The 27,575-nt window shown below is 33.0% G+C and overlaps 1 protein-coding gene and 1 non-coding gene across 2 annotated transcripts in view; both read left to right on the top strand.

The window, feature by feature from the left end:
* The window catches only part of LOC118188465 (glutamate receptor ionotropic, NMDA 2B-like), a 755,448-nt gene that overhangs the window by 656,425 nt on the left and 71,448 nt on the right, over positions 1-27,575 (top strand). Inside the window, exons 12-14 of the mRNA XM_085823172.1 lie at positions 15,843-15,990; positions 21,133-21,319; positions 23,177-23,302. Of these exons, the coding sequence (XP_085679298.1) occupies positions 15,843-15,990; positions 21,133-21,319; positions 23,177-23,302 (461 nt within the window). The remainder of the gene's footprint in view (positions 1-15,842; positions 15,991-21,132; positions 21,320-23,176; positions 23,303-27,575) is intronic.
* On the top strand, positions 8,145-8,216 carry TRNAH-GUG (transfer RNA histidin (anticodon GUG)). The gene has a single exon. It is a non-coding gene; the product is annotated as a tRNA-His (tRNA).

The following is a 27,575-nucleotide window of genomic DNA, read 5'->3' as shown; positions in this document are numbered from 1 at the left end:
TCAAATCTGCTTCATAATGCGTATTAGATATCAATTTATTTAATTACTATCTTTACACATCATGGTTAATTGAGTAAAGTGCCTGGAAATGATACTGCGGTAAAAGTGGAAATAAGATAAAGAAATGAATGAAATTCTTTCGCTGTTGTATTTACTGCAAATACTACTACGGATACAATAGGGAAACTACCTTTTTTCGTACAGTTATTGCAGTTTTGCTAATGGAAAATTCAATGATCCCCTTTTGTTTAGTAATCCACCTTTAGTTGTTATTTTCTTGATAGCGAATGACTTCATATTATCATTGAATATATATCCATTTTATCGCGAATGCTTAGAAATTCTTTCGCAAGTGAATAAAAAGCTTACGACCAAAAAAATAATTAAATTCTTGGTAGTGAGAGGCCATTTGTTTGCAATTCAAATCAATGGGTGATTTATTAAAATGCACTTGTTTTATGAGGTTTGGAGGAACTGGAAAAGTGAATAAAATAATTTGAAAAGAAATAATAAAATGTAAAAATATTTTACTGATGCTTTCCGTGAACTCATTTTATTTGATTATATAATATGATAATAAAATGTGTTATTAGAATAACGAATGTTTTTAAACTTTTCATATATTTATTCATTACCAAGAAATTTTTTTTGTTTATTAGAAGCACAATTGCGCACCATATCCTTTAATAATGATTTGAAAATGGAATTTGCAAAGGCAATATGAGCTGTTAAGTACCCGGCTAGTGTGTGTACTTATATGCAGGCTATGTTCATCATTGTACATACTAATTTCTACTTTACAGGTGTTTAATTGAGTAAAAGTTTTAGACTGACAAGCGAATAATGGTTTCAGTCTGAATTATAATTGTTTAATGAGTGAAGATGATAAAGTCCTAAAAAGATTAAAATAACCCTTTTATTAATTTTTCAAAATTTAACATACATCTTTGTGCTTACAAACAAAAACTCCGCAATATCAGGATATTTAAAATAAGTTGAAGTTTAAATTCAAGTAACGTAATAGGAGACTACGCAAAGTGGTCCATTTAAGCTGACTCAAATAATTAGTGGCGCACAATTAATATGGCTAGCAAAATGGCTAAAGCCGCAATAATATCTGGCGGAGCTGGCGTTACGATATAACAGCAAGAGAGTCTGCCAAAAGCTCTAAATTTTCGTCGCACAAGACGGAGCCTGATATTCTAAACCTCTAAATCTGGAATATCGATGTTCATGCACCCTTTTACTTCCTTGCTTCATTAAACAAACAGTCTCCAAGAGAATTTCGAATGATCACAACATTTGGTGTCATAAATTTGGTATTTCTTCGCGTTACATACATCGTGACAAGAACACAGTACAGACCGTCGCATAAGTTTTCTTTTATGTCGCACATGCTTGAGAATCACCTCCGCATTACTCTGATGTCTTTCCTGCATTACCATACAGACTTTTACAAGTTTTCATCAGCATTCTCTCTTTTTTCCCCCTCATCTTCACGTTCACTAATCTCCTCATCCAAATTAAAACGCACCCCAATCAACGCTCTTCTCCTGGTCAACTTCGATGCTTTCCTGACTTCAACTCATTCAGCCTTCATCCGCCACCACGGCTGCATGCGCGTTTCTCCGATCGACACTCTCCGATAGTAATCATCCTAACTTGACGTTCCCGTTGCCATATTGCTTATTCTACTTCCCAGACTCGAATTGTATCTCAAGACTCTTCTACAACATACATGAAAAGGAAACTTATGCCTTACTTCAAAGCTTATCACTTCTATTTTTCACTTCACGATCGACAATGTTCGGAAACAGATCTACGTATTCGACTGGGATGAGGGTTTCTTACCCAGGCGCCCAAAGAAACCTGAACTTCGTTCACGCATCATCCAAATTAGCGCCCTCTTTATTGATAATAACTTTCTTATTTAACTCCTAACCCTAATTATTAATTAAAAGTCATTTTCTGATGCTACCACGCCTCACTTGAATTTCATTGGTCAATCTCAGTCACATAGCCATTTTTTAACCGATTATAGCCACACAATTAAAATTAGGCGCAGCACATTTTATTTAGATATATTTTAGATGTTAAAATTTTAAGGTAATGGATGTGAAATAATTAAAAATTCTCCAAAAAATCAGAAATTAGGTTAAATAACATCGATTGCTTTAACGAATAATTTCATATAAATTTCATTAAAAGGAATTTTCTCCACTCTATCTGACACCCTAAAGAGTAACATTCTGAGATTTTTGTTTATATTTATTTTGCGCCAGTATTTTAGATTGTTAAATAAAGCCATGAGCAAAAAACCCTTTCAATATTAATTAAAAAAATATCTTAATCGAAAGTGGACAAAATCCTTCACCATACAGACACCTTCACCACATTATGTTATCATAAATAACCACTGCTTGTGTAAAATTTGAGCTTAATAGTGTATTAGGATATATCTTCAAAATCGGCGATACAACTTTGAACATACAAACTCCATGAGTGAGGTAAATAATAACTTATACAAATTCTATGCAATGTACAATATTGTTTCGGAATATGCAAAGCATAATTCAAAAAATAAAATTAACTTCCATTATAGACATAAAAACAGGAATATTAAAATATAAATTTCAAGCACTTCAAGATATTATTTCAACAAAGCAAAAGCGAGGTTCAATTCATTTCACCTAGTCCAATCCGTCTGAACTATAAATTATTATATTAACATGTATAACAATAATGATACTAAAGTATTTCATGGGTATAAGGCATCTACTATGCCAGAAAATAAATAATACATAAGTAAAAGGGAATTTTATGAACACTAAAGTCTCACTTTATTTTCAATTTAAATTTGAAGAGATCGGTATGAGACATGAGGGATTACCCAAACCTCTTTTTAAAATGAAATAATGAAATAAACTAAAAGGGAAATCTTTTCAACAGCTTTTATTTTTTTTATTCCCAGCCTTTTTTATATCCCAGGCAGCTAAACGTGTTTTAAATCTTCCTATTATCACTGTTGCGTTTAATATATAGCTTTGATCATTTTAGTAATGAAAATACTTTGGAATTGAGCTGAAAGTGGGAAAACAAAAACAAAATCTTAAAAACTGTGAAAAAACAAAGCAAATAAGGTTGAACTTCCTAAAAATGCAATTTAAGTGTCTCCGTTTGATGTATTACGAATTGAGCAGATCCGAAGTTAAAGAAGAATGTATTATTTTTAAACTAAAGAACCGCATTTTGCATGAATAACTGTTACTTAGAAAGCCTGTATTTAAACTGGATATAAAGAAAGCTTTTCTAAATTTCATAAAATAAATTCTTCGAAAACACTCGTCGTTTGAATGTGTGTACTATAATTTAGTAATTATGTAACATGGCTTTTTAATTCTGATTTGATTTAGTTTTAGTTTCTTACGACATTACTCACATCAGTTCATGTCACTTTTGTTCTGTAGAGATTCTATGACACTACAGATGAAATATTAATTAGCATGTTTATAATGTTAGTATGCAAATAGTGATGGACTGTCGCCAATAGCGCGATAAACTGTATGAACTGGAAACCCTGAAAAAGAATTTAATTGTGTAACACACTTATTCTTTACACTTACTTTTCACACTCCTTCAGGAAAGGACAGTGACTCTCTATAATATAACTCCTTTTTCAATATGTATTTGGAAAACTAACGAATTTTTATCTATTTTTCATGTATTAATAAAGAATGTGTTTTGTGATATTACAATTTCCATCTACACCTATTTTGGATTACAAGTTAATTAGGTATGATCTCGCTTGATGCTGCGCTGGATATATGGTAAGAAGAATCATTTTGATCTCTAATTTTATTAATTTGTTGTGAAATTTCGAGGCTATAAAAATGTTTTACAACAAAAGATTATGAGTCCTGATGAAAAGATCATAGCTAATTAAATACTAAAGAAAAAAATACTGTAAAAGCTAATCTGTAGTTTCATATTAAAACCGAAAATAAATCTTTTCGACGATACAAAAATGTTGAATTCAAGTCAAATGCAAATTGCAAAACTGAATTCCAGCAATTACTCAACATGGAAATTCAAAATGCAAATGCTACTAATAAAGGATCTTTACGATGTAATCGAAGATGTACCTCCTAGCCCCATTACAGAACAATGGAGTAAACGGGATCGGCAATGTCGTGCGATGATAAATTTATTTATCGAAGACAGCCAAATAATTCACATTAAACATGAAACTACTGCTAAAGCCACCTGGGAAAAACTCAGGCAGGTACATGAAAGGTCTAATCTTTCAAGTAAACTATTTCTTTTGCGAAAGCTTTACAGTTTGAAGCTTGAAGAAGACGGAAATAATCAAACACATATAAATACATTACTGGAGTTAGTCGATAAACTCAAATCAATAGGTGAGAATATAAAAGACGAACACGTTTCGGCACTTTTGCTTTGTTCAATGCCTAGTTCTTACGATACGCTCATTACGGCTCTTGAAGCCAGAGCAGAATCGGAACTGAATCCAGAATTCTTAAAAGGGAAATTAATTGACGAATTTAACAAGAGAGTTGAAAATAACTCATCAGATTCAAAGGCATTTAAAGCCTCATTTCAAAACAAGACAAAGAGAGAAAAGTTTTGCTCATATTGTCATAAAAATAACCATTTTAGATCAGAGTGTTATCATCTAAAATCGAAACAAAGAAATGAACCGCGCCAAAACTCAAAGAAAACATACGCGGATTCTAAAACACGCCAAGCAAAGAATGTCGGTAACCTCGCGATGAATCAACAACAAACAAAAATTAAAACACCGGAAATGGAATCCAGATGTGACAGCGTCGCTCTGTCTATTAACTTCAGCGTACATCAATCATCCGAGAATTTTATTTTTGACAGCGGAGCAAGTAATCACCTGGTAAATAATAAGAAATATTTCACGGAATGTAACCCCATAAATCCGTCAGATATTATAACTGCGAATGGGAAATGTATTAAATCAACGGCGATAGGAACTGTCCGTTTTAAAACATTAAATGCTAAACAAAAAATAACTGAAGTTCTATTATCGGAAGTTTTATATGCTCCTGAATTAGAAACGAATTTAATCTCAATTAAGAAAATAACGGAAAAAGGACTTTCGGTTCCGTTTGAAGGAAATAAATGCATGATCAGATTATTCTAGAATGTCATGCAACTAACAATCTTTACCAAATTAAACCAATAGACAGGAATAATGAACCATCAGCTCATGTAGCATTTCAGTGCAAAAATGAGAACTGTGTTCAACTTTGGCATAGACGCCTTGGTCACAGAAACGATGACGCAATCAAGCAACTTGTAAACAACGAACTCGCTGAAGGAATTAAACTAGATATTTGTAAACATGATACCAAAGGCATTCAGTGCATAAAATGTAAACTAACTGATTTTCCGTATCCCAAAGAATCTAAATTCAGAGCATCTAAACCGCTAGAACTCGTTCACACTGATATTTTAGGACCAGTACAAACACCGTCACGTCAACGTCTGTCAGTGGATACCTATACTTCGTAACTTTTATTGATGATTACAGCAGGTTCACAATGATTTAACTAATGAAAAAGAAAAATGAAGTAATTTCTAAACTAAAACAATTTATTGTTCTTACAAACAATAAATTCGGGAGAAAGGTAGAAACGCTAAGAAGTGATAACGGTGGTGAGTACACAAGCAAGGAACTTGAAGAATATCTTATAAAACATAGTATAAATCACCAGCTTACTGTACCGTATTGTCCAGCACAAAATGGAGTAAGTGAACGCAAAAATAGGTCTTTGATGGAGATGACAAGATGTCTTTTAGCTGACTCAGGTCAACCTCATAGATACTGGGCAGAAGCAGCGCTGACTGCAAATTATTTACAGAATCGTATGCCTACAAAACCAAATGCAAAAACTCCATACGAATTATGGAATAACAAGAAACCCAACCTCTCTCATCTGAGGACTTTCGGGTGCAAGGCATTTGCTTACATCCATAAATCTAAACGTGGTAAATTGGATGATACTGCTATAGAAGGAATACTCGTCGGCTACGACAGCAAAAGTAAAGGCTACAGAATTTTAATTCCTGGAGACAAAATTATAATAAGTCGATCTGTACGATTTATTTAAAACACTGGAACTGAGGAGCCTGTAAGCATATATTTAAACCAGGATGAAGAAAATCTTAAGGAAGAAAGCTCAGAACGGGAAGAAATAAAAATAGAACAACCGAAGAGGAAGAAATATCAGAACACGAAGAAGAACCTTTGGAAGTCAGAAGATCGAACAGACTCACAAAAGCTAACTCCTGATCGCTACGGATTCCATGTCAAATATCCAATCTCCTCCGAACCCAAAACTTGGAAGGAAATTCAAAGTTTGGAAGAAAATGAAAAAAGAAAACGGCTAACAGCTGTTCGAGAAGAAATTAATTCACTAGAAGAAAACAACACTTGGGAATTAGTTGATTTACCAAAAGGAAGAAAACCAATAGGCTGCAAATGGTCTTTCAAGACAAAGCTCAATGCAGAAGGAAAAATTGAAAGATACAAAGCCAGATTAGTCGCAAAAGGATTTAGCCAGAAGTTTGGATCTGACTATGATGAAACCTTTGCTCCTGTAGTAAAATACACAACGCTACGAGCCTTCCTATGTGCAGCTTCGTATAAGAACATGTCTGTCAGACATATCGATGTCAAAACAGCTTTCCTTCATGGAGAACTAGAAGAAGAAATTTACATGACTCAACCCGAAGGATACTTAAAAGCTGGAAATGAAAATAAAGTTTGCAAGCTGAAGAAATCTATATATGGTTTAAAACAAGCCGCTAGAGCTTGGAATCTGAAAATTGGAAAAATACTTCTAAACATGTCATTTAAACAAAGTAAAGCGGACCCATGCTTGTTTTACAAAAAGATCAATGGAAAATTCACGTATATAATATTATATGTAGATGATATGCTTGTAGGAAGTGAAAGAGAAGAAGTTGTAATGGAAACAATCCAACAATTTAACCTTAAATTCGTTAAATTATTAAATTATTAAATAAATAACCTTAATTAATAAATCAAAAACCTAGGAACACAGATTGGAATGCTGTCAAGAAAGTCATTCGATACTTGCATACAACTAAAGACTTTAAATTGGTCTTTAACAAAATTCAAGAACCTATACTAACTTCATATTCGGATGCAGATTGGGCAAATGACAGAACATTAAGAAAATCCATTAGCGGATACGTATTCAAACTAGGAAATAACTGCATTTCATGGAGCAGCAAACGTCAAAACTGCATTGCACTATCTTCAACTGAAGCAGAATATATTGCAGCAGCTAATACAACACAAGAAGCACAATGGCTTTTAAATTTGCTTAAAGATCTAGGACTAAAACAAAATCTGCCGATTACTCTCTATGAAGATAACAAATCGTGCATCAAACTATCACAAACGGAGAAAAATAGCTCCAGAACAAAGCATATGGACGTGAAATACCACTGCTTGCGTGAACTTCAACAAAACGGAATCCTGTGCCTAGACTACTGCAGAAGCTCCGACATGATTGCGGATCTGCTCACCAAACCACTAGGCAAACCTGTGTTCGAGAAACTACGAGAATCACTGCAAATGGCGATCCTGCCCATCAAGTAGGGGTGTTGGTACGCATATAGAGATGGACTGTCGCCAATAGCGCGATAAACTGTATGAACTGGAAACCCTGAAAAAGAATTTAATTGTGTAACACACTTATTCTTTACACTTACTTTTCTCACTCCTTCAGGAAAGGACAGTGACTCTCTATAATATAACTCCTTTTACAATATGTATTTGGAAAACTAACGAATTTTTATCTATTTTTCATGTATTAATAAAGAATGTGTTTTGTGATCTTACAATTTCCATCTACACCTATTTTGGATTACAAGTTAATTAGGTATGATCTGTTATGATTGCTTACTACACGTGAGAGGATCGAATAAACACAAAAAAATATATACAACTTATCTTGTGTAGGACATCTTGAAGTGGAGGACTCGTATCTTATCAAGCGTTGATGTCGGCCGGGCTCATCTTGACACTGGTTCTAAAAATGTAGGCGCCAATTCCCACTGTGGCCGTGATCGTATAGTGGTTAGTACATTGCGTTGTGGCCGCAATAACCCAGGTTCGAATCCTGGTCACGGCACCAAATTGTTATATAGAAACGTTTCGACGCCAAGGTTAAATAGCTTTACTTCAAGGTACCATGTTACGTCTTAAATTCCTATATGTTAAATGTTAAATATGAAACTACTTGCCGTGAAAGGTAGTGATCGTATAGTGAAACGTGTACAGCATTTTTGCGTTGTGAAAAAAAATGCATCCCGGGACCGCGCCGTGAGAGGATCGAAAACATAAGAAAAACATATACAAGAAATATAGAAAAAAACATATTAAATATATAAAGAAAACATACTGTAAGAGGTTCCAGATTAAATATCAGTTTATTCAATTACATCACAATAAGAAAAATCTTAACCTCATCTGAGAGTCTTTTCATTTAAATTCATAAAAACAACTTAAGGTTTGTCTGGTAATTTAAAGGAAAGGAAAGGGAAACAATTTAAGGCCTGAGAGTTAAATTTTAGATTCGACGTTGTTTTTACTGCTAAGGACGTTTTTGAAAAACTTGCCTAAAGTTCAAACACACCAAAAAAAATAAAACTTATCTTGAGTGGACATCTTGAAGGTCGACCGGGCTCATCGTTACACTGGTATGTTATTTTTCCACTGTAGAACAGAAACAGGAGCACTGCTGCCCAGGACGGCTATCCGCTTGGTCCTGAAAGTTTTATGTCAACACGCAGGTAACTCGTTCAAATTTCGCCTCTTTACCAGCACGCCGCAAGGAAGAGGGTTTTCAGCCTCAGGTCAGAAACGTTTTTTCTAGGCAATTACGGCTCGCCTGTTCTTACTCATCCCAAGAGCAAGCTTCACGAGTAACGTCCCAAGTAAGTTCCACCCGCCAGTCAGCAAGAGAGAGTTGCCTCCTAACCCAAAACGCGGCCGGGGAGCATATTTGCCGCTCCCTGCCGGGAAAACATTTTTCTACGTACTTACATCTTCTCTCTCGCTTTTTTCAACCTGTTTTCAAGAGTAACATCCACAAGTCCAGCCAACCAGTAAGTGCGCGAGTCCTAAAGTCAATGAGTCTCGCCTCTTAATCAAACGCGGCCGGGGAGCATATTTGCCGCTCCCCGCCGGAAAACATCTCTCTTCGTAATTACATTTTGTCCAGCAAGCCCGTAAGTCCAGCAAGCCCGAAAATCAGCGAGTCCGTCAGAGAGTGAGCCAAAAAAAGTGAATCCAACTCGAATTTCCTTCGTTTCCTTCACAAAACGGGCTCCCACTATGGCTTCACTTATCGCCCCCTTAATTATGGCAAAATCTTCGTTTTCAACTCCAGAATGCGGAAATAAGGGTGATCGCGCATGCGCGCCCTTCTTCACTTAGCCAACAACCGGACCCTCAATCGCCAAAAACCTGAATGACTTACATTGAAAGACAAGTAGCAACCTTTGACCTTTCTGTCACGTACTTTCCTCTCTTAAGGTCAACTAACAATGAAAATTCTTTCTCGAACATTCTAAAGGACAAAGCGCGCGAAATCATGACTTGGCAAAAATTGCCTCCCTTTCCCTGCTTCTTTCACAATGAATAAAAGTTTGTACAAGATTTGCAAATAGAGGAAAATAAATAATATTCATTTAAACTAAATACTATTTCCAGAAGCATCTGTTTTTCCCCAAAATTAAAGCCTTAAAATAAATAATTCATAATGAAATAAAAATTAAGATTTCCATAAATCATAAAATCATTCACATAGTTTTTATAACGCTATCAGATAATTTCTCTACATAACAGATCTCGCTTGATGCTGCGCTGGATAGATTTTAAGAAGAATCATTTTGATCTCTAATTTTATTAATTTGTTGTGAAATTTCGAGGCTATAAAAATGTTTTACAACATATAAGAAGTACTCTTATTCTATAAAATAAATTTTGCTGAAAAAAGCTGTGTCATAAGTAATTTTATTAGGCAACACATCCAAGTTATTCTCCCTGTTGGGAGAGTGCATCTATTATCTTGGAGATTTTTGTATTAAGTAGTGTTCCTTAATTCAATATTCGTCAAATGCTTGTCATATATTTCTACATATATAAAGTAATCTGAATTTTAAAAATTATTTATGGAAATTACTAATCCTAGCAAAAGCAATTTCACGGTCCTTTTAAGTTTAAAAGCTAAACTATACATGCTTTGGATAGATAGCAAATTTCGAATTACATATAGCTAATTACTTTTCTCTCAAGACTAACTTTTTCAATAATAAAGAAAAAAACATCAGCGTTTAAACTCCAACAGCAGTTTTATAATAACTGTATAAGATAGCATTAATTGATCTTTCCCCTCCGATATCTTGGCTGTGATTTCAAAGATATTCATGCGTAATTACTCAGCTTATTTCTGAAACGGAACTGTTATGTAACCAATTTAATGAAATAGTGTTAAGTAGAGATTTTAATTTTCTTGAATTTAAATTTATCGTTAAATAAAATTGTATTTTAGAGTATGAAAAGAGTGGGAAAATGCTCGTAGTGTGTGCAAAGGCTATGAAACTATGTGCGTGAAATAAATTTCTGACTTTAATTTGCAGTAAAGCCTGAAGACTCCTTTTTAATTTAGTTATTTTTCTCTTGCTGTTTCAAAAACGCATTTTCAAAATGCATTTCCTTCATATGATTCTTATATATGCAGTTTTTTTAGAATTATATTGTCGGCAAAACGGCACGTACAGCCAGGCTGGCTTCATATTTTGTCGAAAAAAACCACCGAGAGTGTTTTTACCCATATATTACGTTCTAATTGAGTTGTTACATTTCATGTACCAAAATGTACTCACAATTAAAACATATATATAAGAAATAAAAATGTAGGCACAAAACATATAATCACAAGTTCAATTACACAGCAGAACACGACAAAATATACACACATATATAAAGGAATTATGTGTGTGTCTTTTGTGGTACTCTTTCTGTATATAGTAAGAGTATTTTCAGAAACAAACACTTCCACTAAATTATTCATTTAAGCTCTCAATCTCTCTCTCTCTCTCTCTCTCTATATATATATATTATTTTCCAAATGAATTTCCCATTCCTTTTGAAAATAAGGGAGGAATTACCACATATTTTGTGTCTCGAATTATAAGCTTTGTGTCTTATTTTAAATCATTGCTACGTATTGTTTACCTTCATAAGTAATTTTTTAATGTAAGTAGATTATCTTAATCTACATTCTCAAGGATATAAAGCTTGCTTTTCATATCGCTTCTATTAGCTTAGAGAATAATTCCATATTATACGAAATGTATTATATTTTTACAGATATGGAATGTTCACAATATTCAAAAGTTGTTATAATATTTTAATTAAGAAAAATAACATTTTCTTCACAACGCTAAGTTTTTCAGTTCTCTGTTTGTTTTCAAATTATTCGTATCCTTTATGAGTGATTTTAAAATACTACTCGTATGTACTTTTAATTTATTAATATGTTAAGTAACACAATTAGTTTTATATACTTTTGGTACCCCGAAAGATACATGCATTGATGGTCAATGACTTCTTTATATAAAGCGTTTTCTTGGTTTTCCCCATACGTAAGGTGTATACGAGCCAGTTTTCCTTATAATATCCACCACGAAAGTATCCCTCCCCTTAGGCAGATAGCCCTCGAGTGCTTTTCATCATGAAATAAATGAAAACAACTTTTATATCAAGTTATGTAGTACTGAAACATTGCATAGTTTATATAAAACAAAATATTTTCCAATTAATAATAAAATAAATACCTTCACAGAAACGTGTAATGAAAATTTTCAAAAAAATAATTTTGCCTCGTATAATGATTTTCTAACAGTCTCTTGAGGATGTATTTTATTTTGAGCATCTTTATCCATTTTCGACTTTATTCAGCGAGTGCATTTATGCCGTACTCCATACCAAACGCAAAATCAGTACTTTTACACATAAGCATCTATAGTTGCCATTAAAGCAATTTCTCTAGACGTAGAAGATATGTATGTTTCAAAAAAAATATATCTTAAAACTAGTTAAGTATTCTCAAAAATCCTTTAAAGTCAATCCCAAGCTTGCTCATTGTCGTATGACTGATGACTACTACACTGTATTTCCAGATGCATTTCATAATGCATTGGGATATATTTGGCAGTTTTCCGGTATGTTCCGTGAATTAATTTTCTCGAACACGTTTGAGCAGGCTATGATTAATGATACCAGCGAGAGAGGATTTTAAGGATATCAGTCAAAGCAATTATTATTAAATATATGTTTTTCAAGGTTTAGTACATTCTGTGCTAGCGGAAAACGTGAAAGTCGGCTTTTTTTTGTAGTTTTGAGGATCATATTTCCGGCTATGGGACTGGGTTCCCTATTCCATTAAAAAATGACGTAAAACACTTACTGAAATTGTGAAGAATTTTTAACAATATGATAAAAGTTAGATACTATAGATGATTAGTTACTTTTATTCAATATATCCTCAGATTTGAATAAACAGTATGAAGTAGACAGTATTATGTATATTAGAAGGTATTATGGGGATTCTGGGGTTATTTCCATTCAATGTGAGTAATGCGTATTGCATTTCCTTTTTAAAATTTCTTTTAATTAAAGCAATTATTTTAAAAATAATTTAGTGAGATATGTTTCAGATGGTTCCAGTTAAGAAAACACGCGTTAATGGTTCATATAACGATATAATAATACATTTATCACAACCTTTTTTTTATAACAATGCTTACGGAAAATGTTTACACAATACATCATTACGACAAACTTTCCCTAAGATGGCCAAGTATTATGAGAAGGTGTTTCACACTGTGTCATCGAGAGCTAATTATTGTCCTCCCAAAAAATGAATATTATTAAGTAATGCATTGAATGTTATTTTATTCTCACTTATATAAAAAAATTCTTTGGATTAAAAAGTAAAAAAAAACTGATGAAATTCAGAAGAATTACGAAAAGCAAAATTTTCGTTTTTCAAAATAAAGACTTCACGAATGATGTCTATAAGGATTTTCTCCCCCATTCTTGGCATGCCTTTGTGGTGTGATGGTCTGCACGCTGTGCGCGTATTCCAGAGGTCCGTGGTTCGATTCTCGGCGGAGACGTTGCTAATTTTTCAATTCTTTTGCTTCCAAAAAAATACCTAATGTCTCTACAGTGGCGCCCAAACTAAAAGGGTGGTGAATGAAGAGTCTCCCCACCTAGGATTTGGCGATTCGGTCCCCTAATAACCCCAGTCGCCCTTCAAAAGGGGGAATATATAAGGAATTTCTCTCACCTTCTTGGCATGCTTGAGTGGTGGGGTGGTCTGCACGCTGGACGCTTATTCCAGAGATCCGCGGTTCGATTCCTGGCGAAGGCGTTGCTAATTTTTTAATTCTCTTGGTTCCAAAAGAAATGTAATGTCTCTACATGTCTAGTTAAAGATTTCACGACTATATCCACGAATGATGGACAACTTAGTCATTCATTTTATCCTGACATCACCAAAAACGTCACCCAAGACGCCTCACAGGAGATGAACAAATATTGCATCTGCACACCCGGGAAACATATTACAAACGTCTGCGTCTCATTATTTGGATATGGCAAAGAACAGAAGCTATCTTCTAAGAGAAATATTGCCTTCGTGGAAGACGTTCTAAGAAAACCGGCATATATTCACGTTACACAAGGAGATAAACAACGAAAATCTTTCATGCAGCCAGCCCTTTTCCCTGGATTCGAACCAAGGTCAAATTAAAGTTTAAATGTATTACAATTTTTCATATCTTACTTGTGCGAATTCCGATTTCCGACTTTGACTAATATAAAACGAAAAGAATATCTAGACCTTTAAATCTGGATCACAAAATAAGAGAATTTTATTTCATATTTCCCTCAAAATTACAAACGTATGCTTAAACGTAGGGACTCCGATGTGCTAGAAATGCATTCCAAAAATCTTTGATTGTATTAAGAACATGAGAAGTTTGTTTTTGTTAAAAATAATTCTATATTCTAATTAAAGTATAATTAATGATTAGCAAAGATTAAGTTTTAAAAGTGATTTTCCAATCAAAAGTTTTTAAAAATAAATAGATGAAAGCTGTTCATTACTAATTCAATGTTTGATCCATGCAAAATCAAATGGCATTTGATTTTTAACTTTAAAACGAAGCCTAGCACATTTGGAATGTTACAAGATGAACTTCCTTCTTCAGAGGAAAAATAGATTTGCTCAGGGTTAAAATTTCTAGTTGAAGGATATCATAATATAATCAGTTGAGGAAAACAAAAACAAAAATATTTTAGCCGAATTGTGCGAAATCTGTAAAATACACAAGGAAATCTAATTTTCAGCTTCAAGCAGACTTTTGTTGATTTTAGAGAGACTTCAGATTATTCTCACAAATAACAAAAATGAGGAATTAAATTTTTAAGCTAGAAAATAAATTGTACTTTAATGAATAACTTTACATCGCTTTTTACTAGCCCAAAGGGGCAATTTACCCAGACAGGCTATTAATTTCATTTTGGCATTTTGCGTTGATTCAGTATAAACGACGAATCACTTTTTAAATTGTTGCCACCAAAAATTAGAGAATATTTAAGAAGATTAAATAATGGAGAATCTGCATAAATGTATATATGTTTCTCGCATTGTGACAAAACAAGGGTACCTAAAGCCATGAAATTGTGAATAACGTACGTCCCCCTCCCCCCAATATAGGCATCTGGAAGCCCAAATTTAGTATTTATAATTTTTTTTATTATTTATTTCCTAATTTGTAAAGTATTTATGAGTTTTTGTTTAAGAAATTCAACGATTTCAAAGCGAGTAATGGCAACACTGTCCGGGGAAACATTTTATCTCCAGCGCGCGAGACTGTGCGTCGGAAATTCTAAGGATATGTTCTTTTAAATATTTTGTGACATTGCTGTAGAATTTAATTTTATGGTTTAAGTGATAAGAACATGATATTTAATAAATAATGGTAACGCGCAAAACTTGAATAAAACGCCCTTTTGTGTGTATTATAAAATCTGAAAGCTTTCAGATTTTTAGTCCAAAGGGGCAATTTGGCCTGAAGAACTATTAATTTCGTTTTGGCATTTTGGGTTGAAATCTTTAAAAGGCTGTATTACTTTTCAAATCGTTGCCACCATATATTATCCCCCTGTCTTATTTTTAGAGAAATTTAATAATGAAGAATCTGCATAAATGTATATATATTTCTCGTATTGTGATAAAATAACCGTACCTAGAGCCATCAAAATTTGAATAGCGTAATCTTCCATAGAATATGTTTCTGTGGAAGCCCTAATTTGAATTTGAAATTTGTTTTATTATCAATTTCAGATTTAGTGACACTTCAACGAATTTTTGATTCAAATCTAAACGATTTCAAAGCAATCAATGTCAACATAGTAATAAAAAAATTATCTCCAGCGCGCGAGCCTCTGTATCGAAAATTCTAAAGATATGCTCATTTTAAAATTAATTTGCAATATTGCTGTTGAACTGAATTTTATAGTTTGAGTACGTAGAACATGATATTTAACAAATGAAGGTAATACACAAAACGCAAAAAACGCCCCTTTGGACATAATTTGAAATCTGAAACTTTTCCATTTTTCGTATTCTTTCTTTCTTTTTTTTAATTATTTATTTATTTTGCGATGCCTTTTTCAGGTTGAATCATTCCCTGGCAATCAAAAATCCTGAATATTATAAATGCTGTTCTGGGTTTTGCATCGACTTACTTCAAAAATTTTCTCAAGATCTTAAATTCACTTACGATTTGTACCAAGTAGAAGATGGTGCATGGGGTGTAGTTAATGTAAGTAACATTTAATTAATAACCCTTGATATTATACAATGCCTCCTCAAATAATGCCCCCTTCAAAGAAATTTTGTTGATTCTCTATCGAAATTCATATAAATCAATGCCTAAATACATGTGTGTAAACAAAGTATATGACTTTAAAATATCTTAATTATGGTATTTAACTTTAAGTAAAAATTTCAGGCCTCTAGCAGTAAGATATAGTATTTAACATTTATTCTTCTCTTAAAATATTGTAGCTATTCTTTTGTTCTATTTGTTATTTTTTTTTCTGAAAGAATGTAACGAAAATTCATTTAGAGAGTATGAGAGAGCACATAAAACTACTTTCCTGATAAGTTAATTTAGTTTCTTATAATATACACAAGCTTTTCCCGTTTTTCAGAAATAGAAGATTTAATGCAATACTACGTCACTTTCAGCAATACAGCTGAAAGCGCGTAAAGCAAAGAAATATTATTTATTAACGTGCTTTAAGGAAAATAATGTCAAACAAAGTGGCCTCTTTGTAATTAATAACACAAACGAATAAATCAATAAATAAAATAACGTCATTTGCATAACAAAAGCAACAACGATATGATGAAAGCTACTCTATATTCACAGTTATATAAATAAAATAACGTATAAATAAATAACAAAATCCGTTTTGATGCATAATTGCTGGTAAAAATGCGAAGTACCTATGAACATCCGTTACTCCGCCTTCTTACTGGTTATTGCTACGGTAGTTGAGAAAGAATGAATGAAATAAGATTTTTTGCAACTTTTAATTAGACCCCGTTGTTATTACTCATTTAATAAAAGCTTTGTAACTTAATTCTATGAAACTGCTTTCTACGTATAGCATAAAATACAACTTGTTTTTATCAGGCTACGAAATAAGTTGACTTATTTATTATAATATGGACCATTATTGTAGCATTTTGAATTGTAGAACACTTTATTTTTTTACACCTGCAAAAATTAGTGAAAAACTTTCTTATGAGCTTACAGATGGAAAATCTTTGGCTGGACCCTCATACAGACAAAGCCAAATGACGTAAAGATGTTTACTTATCCTTCTTTATTATAGCGATATCGTTAAATGTTTGCTTAAAAATATTAAATTCAGATCTCCTGTATAGATGATTTATAACAGCATCTTTTATACCTAAACGGTACTGCTGCCATTTAATAAAAGGACAATTATTATATTTATGAATGCACCTTTAGCTTCATCCACGTCGGGAATAGATGCTGCAACATTTCCGCCGACATTAGCAGGAGAGTGCGTGAGTTTTATCCTTGAAATGTTTCAGCTTTTTAGCTTTTTGAATTAGGGATTGGCTTGCCTTAGACCGTGTTGCTGTAATGTAAACCTCAGTTATACAATTAAAGTAATATTCTCAGTTAAAGCTAGCATCTAAGATAACACTATATTTAAATCCTTGTTCTATTACTTCATTACTATCATTCTATTACTTAAGGTGGTTCTTTTCCTTGACTATCACGCTCTATGTATGAATCTTCTTCATCAGTTTCTGCTTGTTAATTTTAACGTCACGAATAACATTTATCAAATCTTCTGCCCTCTCTAAAAAAGAAATAACGTCAATAGGCAAAACCTATGTAGTTCACCCAACCGTAGGCTCTATGCCAAATATAGATTTACATAGAGCTTGCTTTAGGCCTGAATAAAACGCACAGTTTTTTTATAACTTTGTAAATGGTAGACCTTCTGAATATCTTAAGATTTATTTATTAGCGTATAAGTTACGCTTATTTATTACGTTGGTATTATCGGATATCTACACTGTAATCATATTTTCAACATCTTGATTAGCTATATCAACTGAGCCTTGGCTCTGGCGTGGAGTATTGACAAATAGTCCAAATGACAGATTTACATAAGTGATTGGCTGTTGAGTTCACAATGCTGTGTTCTCGATAGTTATTAAGCTTCCAAGAGAAGCAAGAACTTACATTTAGAGGTATTAGAGTAAAAAAATACCTGCAACTTCAAAGTAGAGTATTCCTCAAACTCAAAACGGTGAACTGCATGTAAAACAGAGAAATACAGTATTTTTCGGCCTTATGCTCTTTTTGAAATAGATAAAGGAATGAGGAACAGTTTTTTTTATCTGAGATATTAGCAATTTTTATAAAGCCGCATGATTCGCTTGAAAACAAAAAATGTAAAATCCCATTCCGATTCCTCTGCAGTAACAAAATTGAAAGCAATTCGAAGCACAATGATTAAATTTCAAATAAGGGAAAAAATGGTTGTTTTAAAGAATAATGTTAACGATTATTAAATAGAAAAATCATGAAATGATTAAGAGATATATATTATTTTTTAAACAAGACACATTTTCATTTAAAGATCACAATGAAAGCACAAACTGTTTTAATCGGAGAAATTATGCCCATTTCTTGAAGACAACTTCAAAATGTGGTAATATATTAGAAAATCATGTATCGACTTCCTACGCGAACGTATTCGTAACGTTTTACGAGGCAATTAATATACAAGCTACGCAGTAAATGCCACTTCATTAAGATATTTCCTATGAAATAAATATTTTTGATGTTTAAATGTATAGATAAATGTTTATATATTATATAAGCATATAATAATTTTCATGATATACACGGTGAGCCAAAAGTTCGTTAAAACTTTTAAAATTCATAATAAAGAAAGAAATGATGATAAAAAAATTAGTTTGCCCGAAAGGGTTCACAATGGAGTCGAATGTTTTTTAGCAGTAAAACATTTTTTAGTTAACAAATGTCACCGGTAGAGAACGCTGAAGACCCGAAACACAATGAACAGGACAGCAGTACGCTCCATTAATTTATTCTTGCAATAACAATTGTTTAGCACGACTTCCAGAACATTGTACAACAACACAACTAAGGCGACTCACAGCAACTGCTACAGTTGAATATAACATGTCAGAATGAATTGCAGGAATCTCACGACAGACAGAATATTTGGGTTCGGCAAATGTTGAAGGGGATGAACGGTTCATAAATGATTTCAAATAGCTCCACCACCAGAAGTCGACCGGAGTGAAGTCGGGTGATCATGGAGGCCATGCGATTTTGTAACCTCGAGTGAGCACTCTGTCTTCATCAGAGGTACTCAATAGGAATCGTTTTACTGGATAGGCATGGTGTGGAGGTGCGCCATCCTGCATAAAGCTTATTACAGATAACACACCTATTTAATTTAATGCACGCACGACTTTATCACTCAAAAGAGTGAAAAAATGCTCAGTTACTGCGAATGTTTTCCAGCCAGATATTGTAAACGGTTTTTCAAAGAAGAATGGTCCGACAATGAATGGTGAGGTGAAGCCACACAAGACTTTCAACTTGGCTGGATGCACTGAACTCCTCGTGCATCCAGCCAATACGAGCCAAATCCAGCCAAATTCAATGTCACCCATATACGAGTGTTCTGAGTGTTGATATCTGCGTGTAATGTGAAGTGCGCCTCATCCGTCCAGAAAATGTGGAACAGCCACAGAGGGTCGCTTTCAATTCTTGCATAGCCTAGTCGGCAAATGATTCTGTCCTAGCTGTGGCTCCCGGTTTGAACTCATACAGTGACTGCAATTTGTAGGGATAGAGATGCAATAACCTGTGGAGGAGACGTCGAATCAATGCTTGAGGCACATCCAATATCCCTCCAGCTTTGAGAACGCTGTAACTCCCCGTGGACGGTTCCGCAGCCATATCGTTCATAGTTGTTTCCACCGCAGTATCCACCCCTTCGGCCAACGACGGTCTTCCACTTCGTAGACTAATCTCCGAAAACCTAGTTTCTTCGAACTGCTTGACATGTTTACGTATTCCAAAACACGATATGTGGGTGTCTTTTGTCTTCAATCGTTTCGCCGTGCGAAATTTTGCCAACCCAGCAGTTGCTGATTCTCCATTCAAACAAAATTGCTTCACCAAAAATGCTTGCTCGCGTGACGATAACGATCTGAAAGCGAATGAGAAATCATCGTGTATCAGGGTTTCCTACTGAAATATTAATTTGCATAATTCTGCTGAATCTCTGTCATGCCGGAGCCCTCTACCGGTGTCATTTTTAACTTTTTTTTCCTGCTAAAAATTACGACTTGCTTGTGAGCTCTTTCCTGCAAGCCGCTCTTCTTTGTTACAATTTCTTCCTTTTTTAGATATTTTTAAAATTTTAACGAACCTTTGCCTTCCTGTGCATACTGATGAAAATATTTTATTCAGCATTTGTAACTTCTCAAATTGTTTAGTTTTCTTCGAAACCTTTAATTTCAATTCATAAAACTCTAAGCCTACATGGAAAGCCATTTGCGAAACGCTGCTGTAGCATGTTAATATTACTAATATGTTACCCGTTCAAAAGTTAACCTTTTTCTTTTATCTAGCCCCCTTTACAAAACACATGACATGCCGTTTATATATATATTTAGTTACATTCATAAAAACTGTAGTTCAAAATCAATAACATAAAAAGGTGACTCAATTAGGAGACTCAGAATTCATTTCAATGATATTTCTTATATTCCTTATGCTGGAGCGTCGGAGGCAGGGTGGTGGGAGTATTGAAAGCGAGGAGAAGGAAGATGATTTGTTGATAGTTGTTATATGGTTCCATTAGTGAAAACAAGTTACTAAATTCCATAATTCATCAATGTCTCCCTTCTCGGTGTTGAAATTTGCGGAGTGCTGTATCAAATATGGAAGTGGGCATGTGCAGAATGCTTCATTAAACCAGTTTTGCGTATAAGAATGTAATTATTATTGGATGAAGACTTATGACAGTGCCCGATTTTGATTGAAACAATTCATGGTGTTATTAATTTGCAAATTAATATTCACAAAACCGTTTTGAAGAAAATAACACGATTTCTAAAAAATGCTCATCTCATATATCTTTAGAATAAATAATTATGAATAAAAATAGTTTATTTCCTAATTAGTCTTAGTCTTTCTTTGTATGTTCTGATCCTTTTCAAAGGGTTAAAATCAAACTGTGTACTTTTTTAATATCTCAAACTCAGTAAATGACGTTTTCTGTAAAAGAAAAAATTGAACTATCATTAACACTGTAAACCTTTAAATTTATTCTCTTCATCACTAACTAAATTTTCTCTTCTACAGGCAAATGGCACATGGAACGGTCTCATAGCCGACCTACTGAATCACAAAGCAGACATCGTAGTCACTTCGATCAAAATCAATTCCGACCGTCAACAGGTGGTGGATTTCACGGTTCCTTTCTTGGAAACCGGGATTGCCATTGTTGTCGCGAAGAGGACGGGAATCATATCACCGAAAGCGTTTCTAGGTGAATAAATTCGGTTGATTAACTTTCTATGGAAAGCCGCAAAAGTTTGTCGTATTGAGTTGGTGGAATAGGAAGACATCCTTTGCGCGCGATTCAATTCAAACCTATTTTCTAAACATGTTTCTATTCATTCGAATGTTAGAACTTATGAATTTTTGGAAAATTGAAGCCATAAATGTATATGAATGATTTGTATATTTCTTTATTTCGTACCGAGAATGCGTGTCGGAATTTAACTCACTTTATTAACAACTGAAGCGTAACATTTATTTGTCCTTATTAACTACTAAAGAACCTTAACAGATATAAAAAGAATATCTTTATACCCGTATCAGAGGTAAATAAATTCGACGCAAGTAATTCCTCCCATAAATACAACAAATGTACAATGCCATGTATTCAGCAAACAGACTACGGTATAAAAACGAAAGAAAAATAATCAGTTTTAGTGGGACAAATGCGAAAATTTTGATAGTGAGAGCTGAGATTCAAATGATTAAATAAAGCAAACAAACTCCTTTTCAAACTTTTGGCCTCGAGTAAATTCGAAGAATCGAAGAAACTTTTAAACTTTTAGGGCAATTTTTTTTTTTTTTTTTTAGTAGGTAAGTCATGGAGGACAGGGAAATTGTTTAACAATAGAAGAGGTACTATTATTTCTTTCTTTTTGTCATAAAAAATTTTGTCAGAAATCAGTTTTTCTCCCTCCTTTCTGCATGCCTTCGTGATGTAGCACGAAGGCATTCTGTAGCTTTCTGCATGCCTTCGATAGCACACTCGGCGTATATTCGGAAGATCCAGGCTCGAGTCCGGTGAGGGCATTGCTTATTTTTAATGTGCACTGCTTCTAAAATAATTTGATATTTCTTCAATGGCTCCCTAACTAAAAAAAATAAGGTGGTGGATGATGATTTTTCACCACCATGGTTTGACGATTGGGTACCGTAATCCCCAGTTGTTCTTAAAAAAGGAGAGTATTTAAGGTATTTTCTCCCCCCCCTTTCTGCATGCCTTTGGGGTGTAACGATAGTATAATCGGCGAGTATTCAAGAGGTCGAGATTCAAGTCGTGGCGAGAGCATTGCACATTTTTCACAACTCCTGCTTAAAATAACCTCTACAGAATGGCTACAAAATTAATGAACTATGACAAGTTGAACGACAAAAGCATTTTTCAAATTATTTTCAGACTGCCTTTTAAAGTTCACTCAGCACGACATAAAATATTTCACTCAAATATTTAAATATAAAAATAATTTTCAATAAGCAGAACCTAATAAACAAGCAAGCAAATCAACTTTCATTTACATTTTGGCTGATTTATACTTGCATATCATAATATAATACAAAAATATCAGGAGTAAAGGCAAACATATCTTAAAGACTAATACTACAAATATCATATCCAAACATATTTGGTGTATTTGCTGCAGCTTTAGCGAAATGCTATCAAATGTTTTCACGACGTATTCAGAGTTTTATTGAAATTAAATACTTGAAAATACTTGTCAAAAGATATTTTTGAAAGTTCAACTTCATTAGTCTAAATTGTGCTTTTGTAAATTTTACATATTACCTGTGGGAATATTTTTAATTATTTTCCTGTAAATGTTTAATTTTGTGAATTCTGACTTTGTTCGATTTACTAATTTTACCTTATTCTGATATTTCTGATATTTGAAATATGCAACGTTAAAGATATTATTCCAAACTGTCTTTTACCTTTTTTTAAAAAAAAGCAAACTCTGAAACAAATTTTATAGATTCAGTGTGATGGTAATTACAATTGCAAACTTTGTAAAGTTCGTAATTTGTATTAAATATTAACAAATTTTTTTTTCTTGTTTTTGAAATTTAGAGCCTTTTGACACAATATCATGGCTCATGATATTACTTGTAAGCATACAGGGTGCGGCCTTGGCTATTTTCTTATTCGAATGGTTGAGCCCTTACGGTTACGATATGAAAATGTCTCCACCTAGAGGTATGTTATCTTATTTTAAATTTTCAAAGTAATTAACTTATATAAAGTATAATTTCAATAAATTTACGTGTGAATTAGAGTGATTATGTTTTAAGCCCTGACGCATGTTTCTTAGACCTATATAAATAATTTTTAATCAATTTTATTTTAATATTTACTGTTCTTTTTGTTATATACATTGCTGTAAGAGATTTATATAAATAGCAATTTTTATTTCTCTAATGATAAATAAGTTTTATTATATCTGATATTATATTTTTTAATATATTTAAAAAATTTCTGCTCATTTTGGAATTATTTTGGAATAATTTATTTACTGCTTTTTAGTAATCATATTTCATGTACTTTCCTATATGAAAGTTTAGGAATGTGTCTGTATGTATGTGTGTGCATATAGTTTTCTTTCAGAGTGCTTTATATAAACTAAGCGGATTCCAGCAATAAATGAAAAAAATTAACATACAAAATTCAATAAAATATTTGTCAACATATATCATTTTATAAGTCAAAAAACATTGAGTTGTTGATTTATCGGAATTGTAAGTATTATTTAAAAATCTGATGTGTACACCACATAACTTTCTTGTACGGAATATTAAATTATACGCATTTTCCTTGCATTTCATTAAAACGTATTGAATTGAATCATATCTACTTCGTCGATAGCACATAAACCACAATAGAACAAATGCGCTTTTTAAAATTCACTATATTTATTTACCCTAGAGATACTTTGGCGCTAGGTTCACTTAACAGCGTTACATATCATTCACTTTTTAACTCAGAATACAGAAAAATATTATATCATCTGAAGATTTATTTAATCGTTGTCACATGTTCTTCGCGATGCAAAAGTAATAAAAACACAAAATATCTTCATTGAAAATTTAAGGATATAGAAAAACAGAAAACACAGTTAAAAACACTTAAAATTTTTTTTTACAACTACATTTACGCAAAAACAAGCAATTCGGCCAGCGGGTAAGAAAACAGATTTTTCGGTGCAAAAACTGTGTTTACTTTTGGCTTGACTCGGCAAAAAGACACTGAAGGCATAGAAACTGATTTAATTGTTTTGGAAGCTATGCTGAGTGAATATGTGGGGTAATTTAATAACTTAAATGATAATACCAGAATGGATTAAGCATAATTTAATTTTGCAATAATAAAAGAAGACATTACTTTGCGCTTGTGAAACTTAGTTTCACTAGATTGGCAACAAATCCACTAATCTGCAAAGTTTTAAATGTAAACAAATATGGCTGCTATGGTAAAAAAATTGGCTTCGACTCACTTAAACAATTTTTAAATTGTTGATAATTATACAACTATAATATGCAGGTTAACTAAAGGCTTAAACCCTTAACCTAAAGATAAGAATAACATAATCCAGTCATTTTTAAGGCAAAAATTGCATAGCTTACAAACATATAAGAATAAGTATTAATATAAGAATTAAATTGTACGCAATTTTCTCACATTTCATTCAAACATATTGAATTAACAGGTAAGAAATTTTGAATTAAATCTACTGTATTCAAATACTATAATAAATCTGAAACGATGTATAAAAGAAATTAAACAAAGAAAAACGAAGCAGTTTTTCACCGACGATTCAGCGCCGCTTATCTAATGCGCATGCGCTACTAATTAATTGAGTTCTCACTTCGCATCAAGGCAAAAGTACATAAAAACTCAAAATATTTTTATTAAAAATTCAAAAATATAAAAAACATAAAACACCAAGTACAGATAAAACAATTAAATAAAAACAATTTTTACAATTAAAATTACAGTTTGTATGCAAAAACAACTTAAATGATAATTCCAAAATGAATTAAACATAATTTAATTCCCATTAATAGATGATGGCGTTATGTTTGCTGTTGTGAAGCTTAGTTTCTCTAGATTGGCAACAAATGGACTATTCTGCTACGTTTCAAATGTAAACAGACATGGCTGTTATCGTAATCAAAAATTAGACTTAGCCGCACTTAAAAAACTTTTAAAATATTGATAATTCCACAATTATTGCATGCAGGTTAACTAAAGGCATAAAAATCTTAACCGGAAGATTAAGAACAAAATAATTCAATCATTTTTAAAGCAAAAAATGCACAATTTACAAATATATAATAATAAAGAAACTGAGCTCATTTGAGCCAAGTGACAGATTGGACATATATAAATATATATTTATAGACTTTTGGTGTGTCCGATTGCAACCAAAATAGGAGATGCACACCTACGGTAAGAAAAGGAAGAGAAGTCCACCCGCCTCACATTGCTGCCATATGGTTATAGGAGCTTCCTCCATCTATCCACAAGCGACGGCGACCAGCGGCCCGGCCATGATCTCCAAGCAAAGATATTAATATTAGCCACGAGAAACCAAGGAATGAGCTCGGTAAATAAAACGTTAGAATAAAGAAACAAAAGCAAACGTAAAAATACAAGCCTTGCATGGCCACAAAGCTGATAAAACATACAATCAAAAGGAAAGAGAGAGAAACAGAAGAAATCTAAATCAAAATAATGTTGTTAGTATAATAAACTGAAAAGAGAAGGAAAGGAAAAAACAAACATCAAACTTACAACAAACATCCACACAAAACCACACAAACGTAAAACAAATAAATCGCATTCTCTAGTAAATAAAACATCGGGAAGGGCCAGGAATAAACGTCCGCGATGAATTCCCAAACAAAGTCAGAACTAACCTAATACCAAGTTGAACCAGCAGAGAGATCATTTCCGATTTGACCACTGAGACTCTAGTTCTCAGTGGTACTGTACAGATTACTTATAAATTCAAAGTACAAAATTTAAGCATTAAAGTTGTAATATAAACGATTAAGCATAAATCTCCTCAGAAATGATGAATATATTCAAAGCATTTAACTAAACATTGGTTTTATACTCCATGAGCTATCTTTGGCAAAATTAAATATAGAGAATGCCCTCACTAATATCCTATCAGTGTATAAGTGTGTGAATAAACGAAACAACACAAAAATCAAAACTCTTTCGGGTTTACAAACAAAGAATTCTTAGAACATATGCCTTGTTCTTTTAGACACATAATATATTACAAAGTACAAGCATAATATACATGAGTGACACAGCACAATTAAAATTACAAAGCTTAAAACAAAATTACATAATATAAAAACTAAAAAGTTAAAATCGTACTTTCTGAAAACATTCAGAATATCAGGCATAAAATACAGATATAAAAATCACAAAATAAAATCATTAAAACCATACAAAGTCAAAAGAATTATAAAAATCATTAAAATATCCATAAAGTTCTAAAAGCACATACCAAAAAAATAAAATCAGTTTCTTAAAAGCATTCAATAAGCATCATTCATAGTAAAATCCATATATATATATAAAGGTTAAAATAGATTTCAAATTAAAATTCCACATTCAATTCTATTTGCATTTAAGTAGCCCAGAACGGCCTCAAGTACTTAACATGTTTACTTATATCCAGAACGTGATTATCTGTGATTCCATGTAAGTTTCTCAAATCTTTAAAAATTTCACATCGATAGAAAAAATGGTCCGAGTCAGCAGGAACTTCACATCTTGGGCATAGATCCGTTTCTTGTAAGCAGAATTTTTTCAGGTAACTTGGAAATCTTCCATGCCCAGAGAGGAATTGATTAACGTCAATATTGTTGTAAAGTGGCATGTGCCTTTTAATCCGTATGAACCGTAAATTTTCTCTGTGCTTCTTCGACTCAGACCATATGGTATTCCACTTCTTCAAGCAGTCCTCCAGTATAACTCTATTGGCAACTCTTTTCGACCCAGGAATTTCAATAAAGTCAGCAGAATCAGATAAAGCAGCCTCCTTAACCAACACATCCGCTCTCTCGTTGCCCGCAAATCCTGCATGAGCTTTCATCCAATGCAGTCTAATTGTAACACTGCTAAAAATATCTCCATACATTTTCTTAATATTAAAAATGGTAAAATTTGTAGAAATGGGACGGGATAAAACTTGCAACAGAGAGAGACAATCACTATATATATTAACAACAGAGGAACATGGAATTTCAGATTTAACATATATTAGGGCTTTTTCAAGAGCGCAACATTCGGCCTGGAACACCGAGTTGTAAGAATTCATCCTGTAGCATTCATGATGAATTTCGGTGCCATAATAAAACACGACAAAAGCCGCTCCCATTTTTCCATCGATGCCCGAGCCGTCGGTATAAATATCAAACATTTCAATAATAGGTAAATCTCTATAAAAATT

This window comes from Stegodyphus dumicola, chromosome 9 (genome assembly GCF_044657685.1).
Source record: "Stegodyphus dumicola isolate Sdum_Otavi_A_Nest chromosome 9, ASM4465768v1".
NCBI lineage: Eukaryota > Metazoa > Arthropoda > Arachnida > Araneae > Eresidae > Stegodyphus > Stegodyphus dumicola.
Note: the sequence above shows the minus strand (reverse complement) of the source record. Positions and strands in the feature narration are given on the sequence as shown.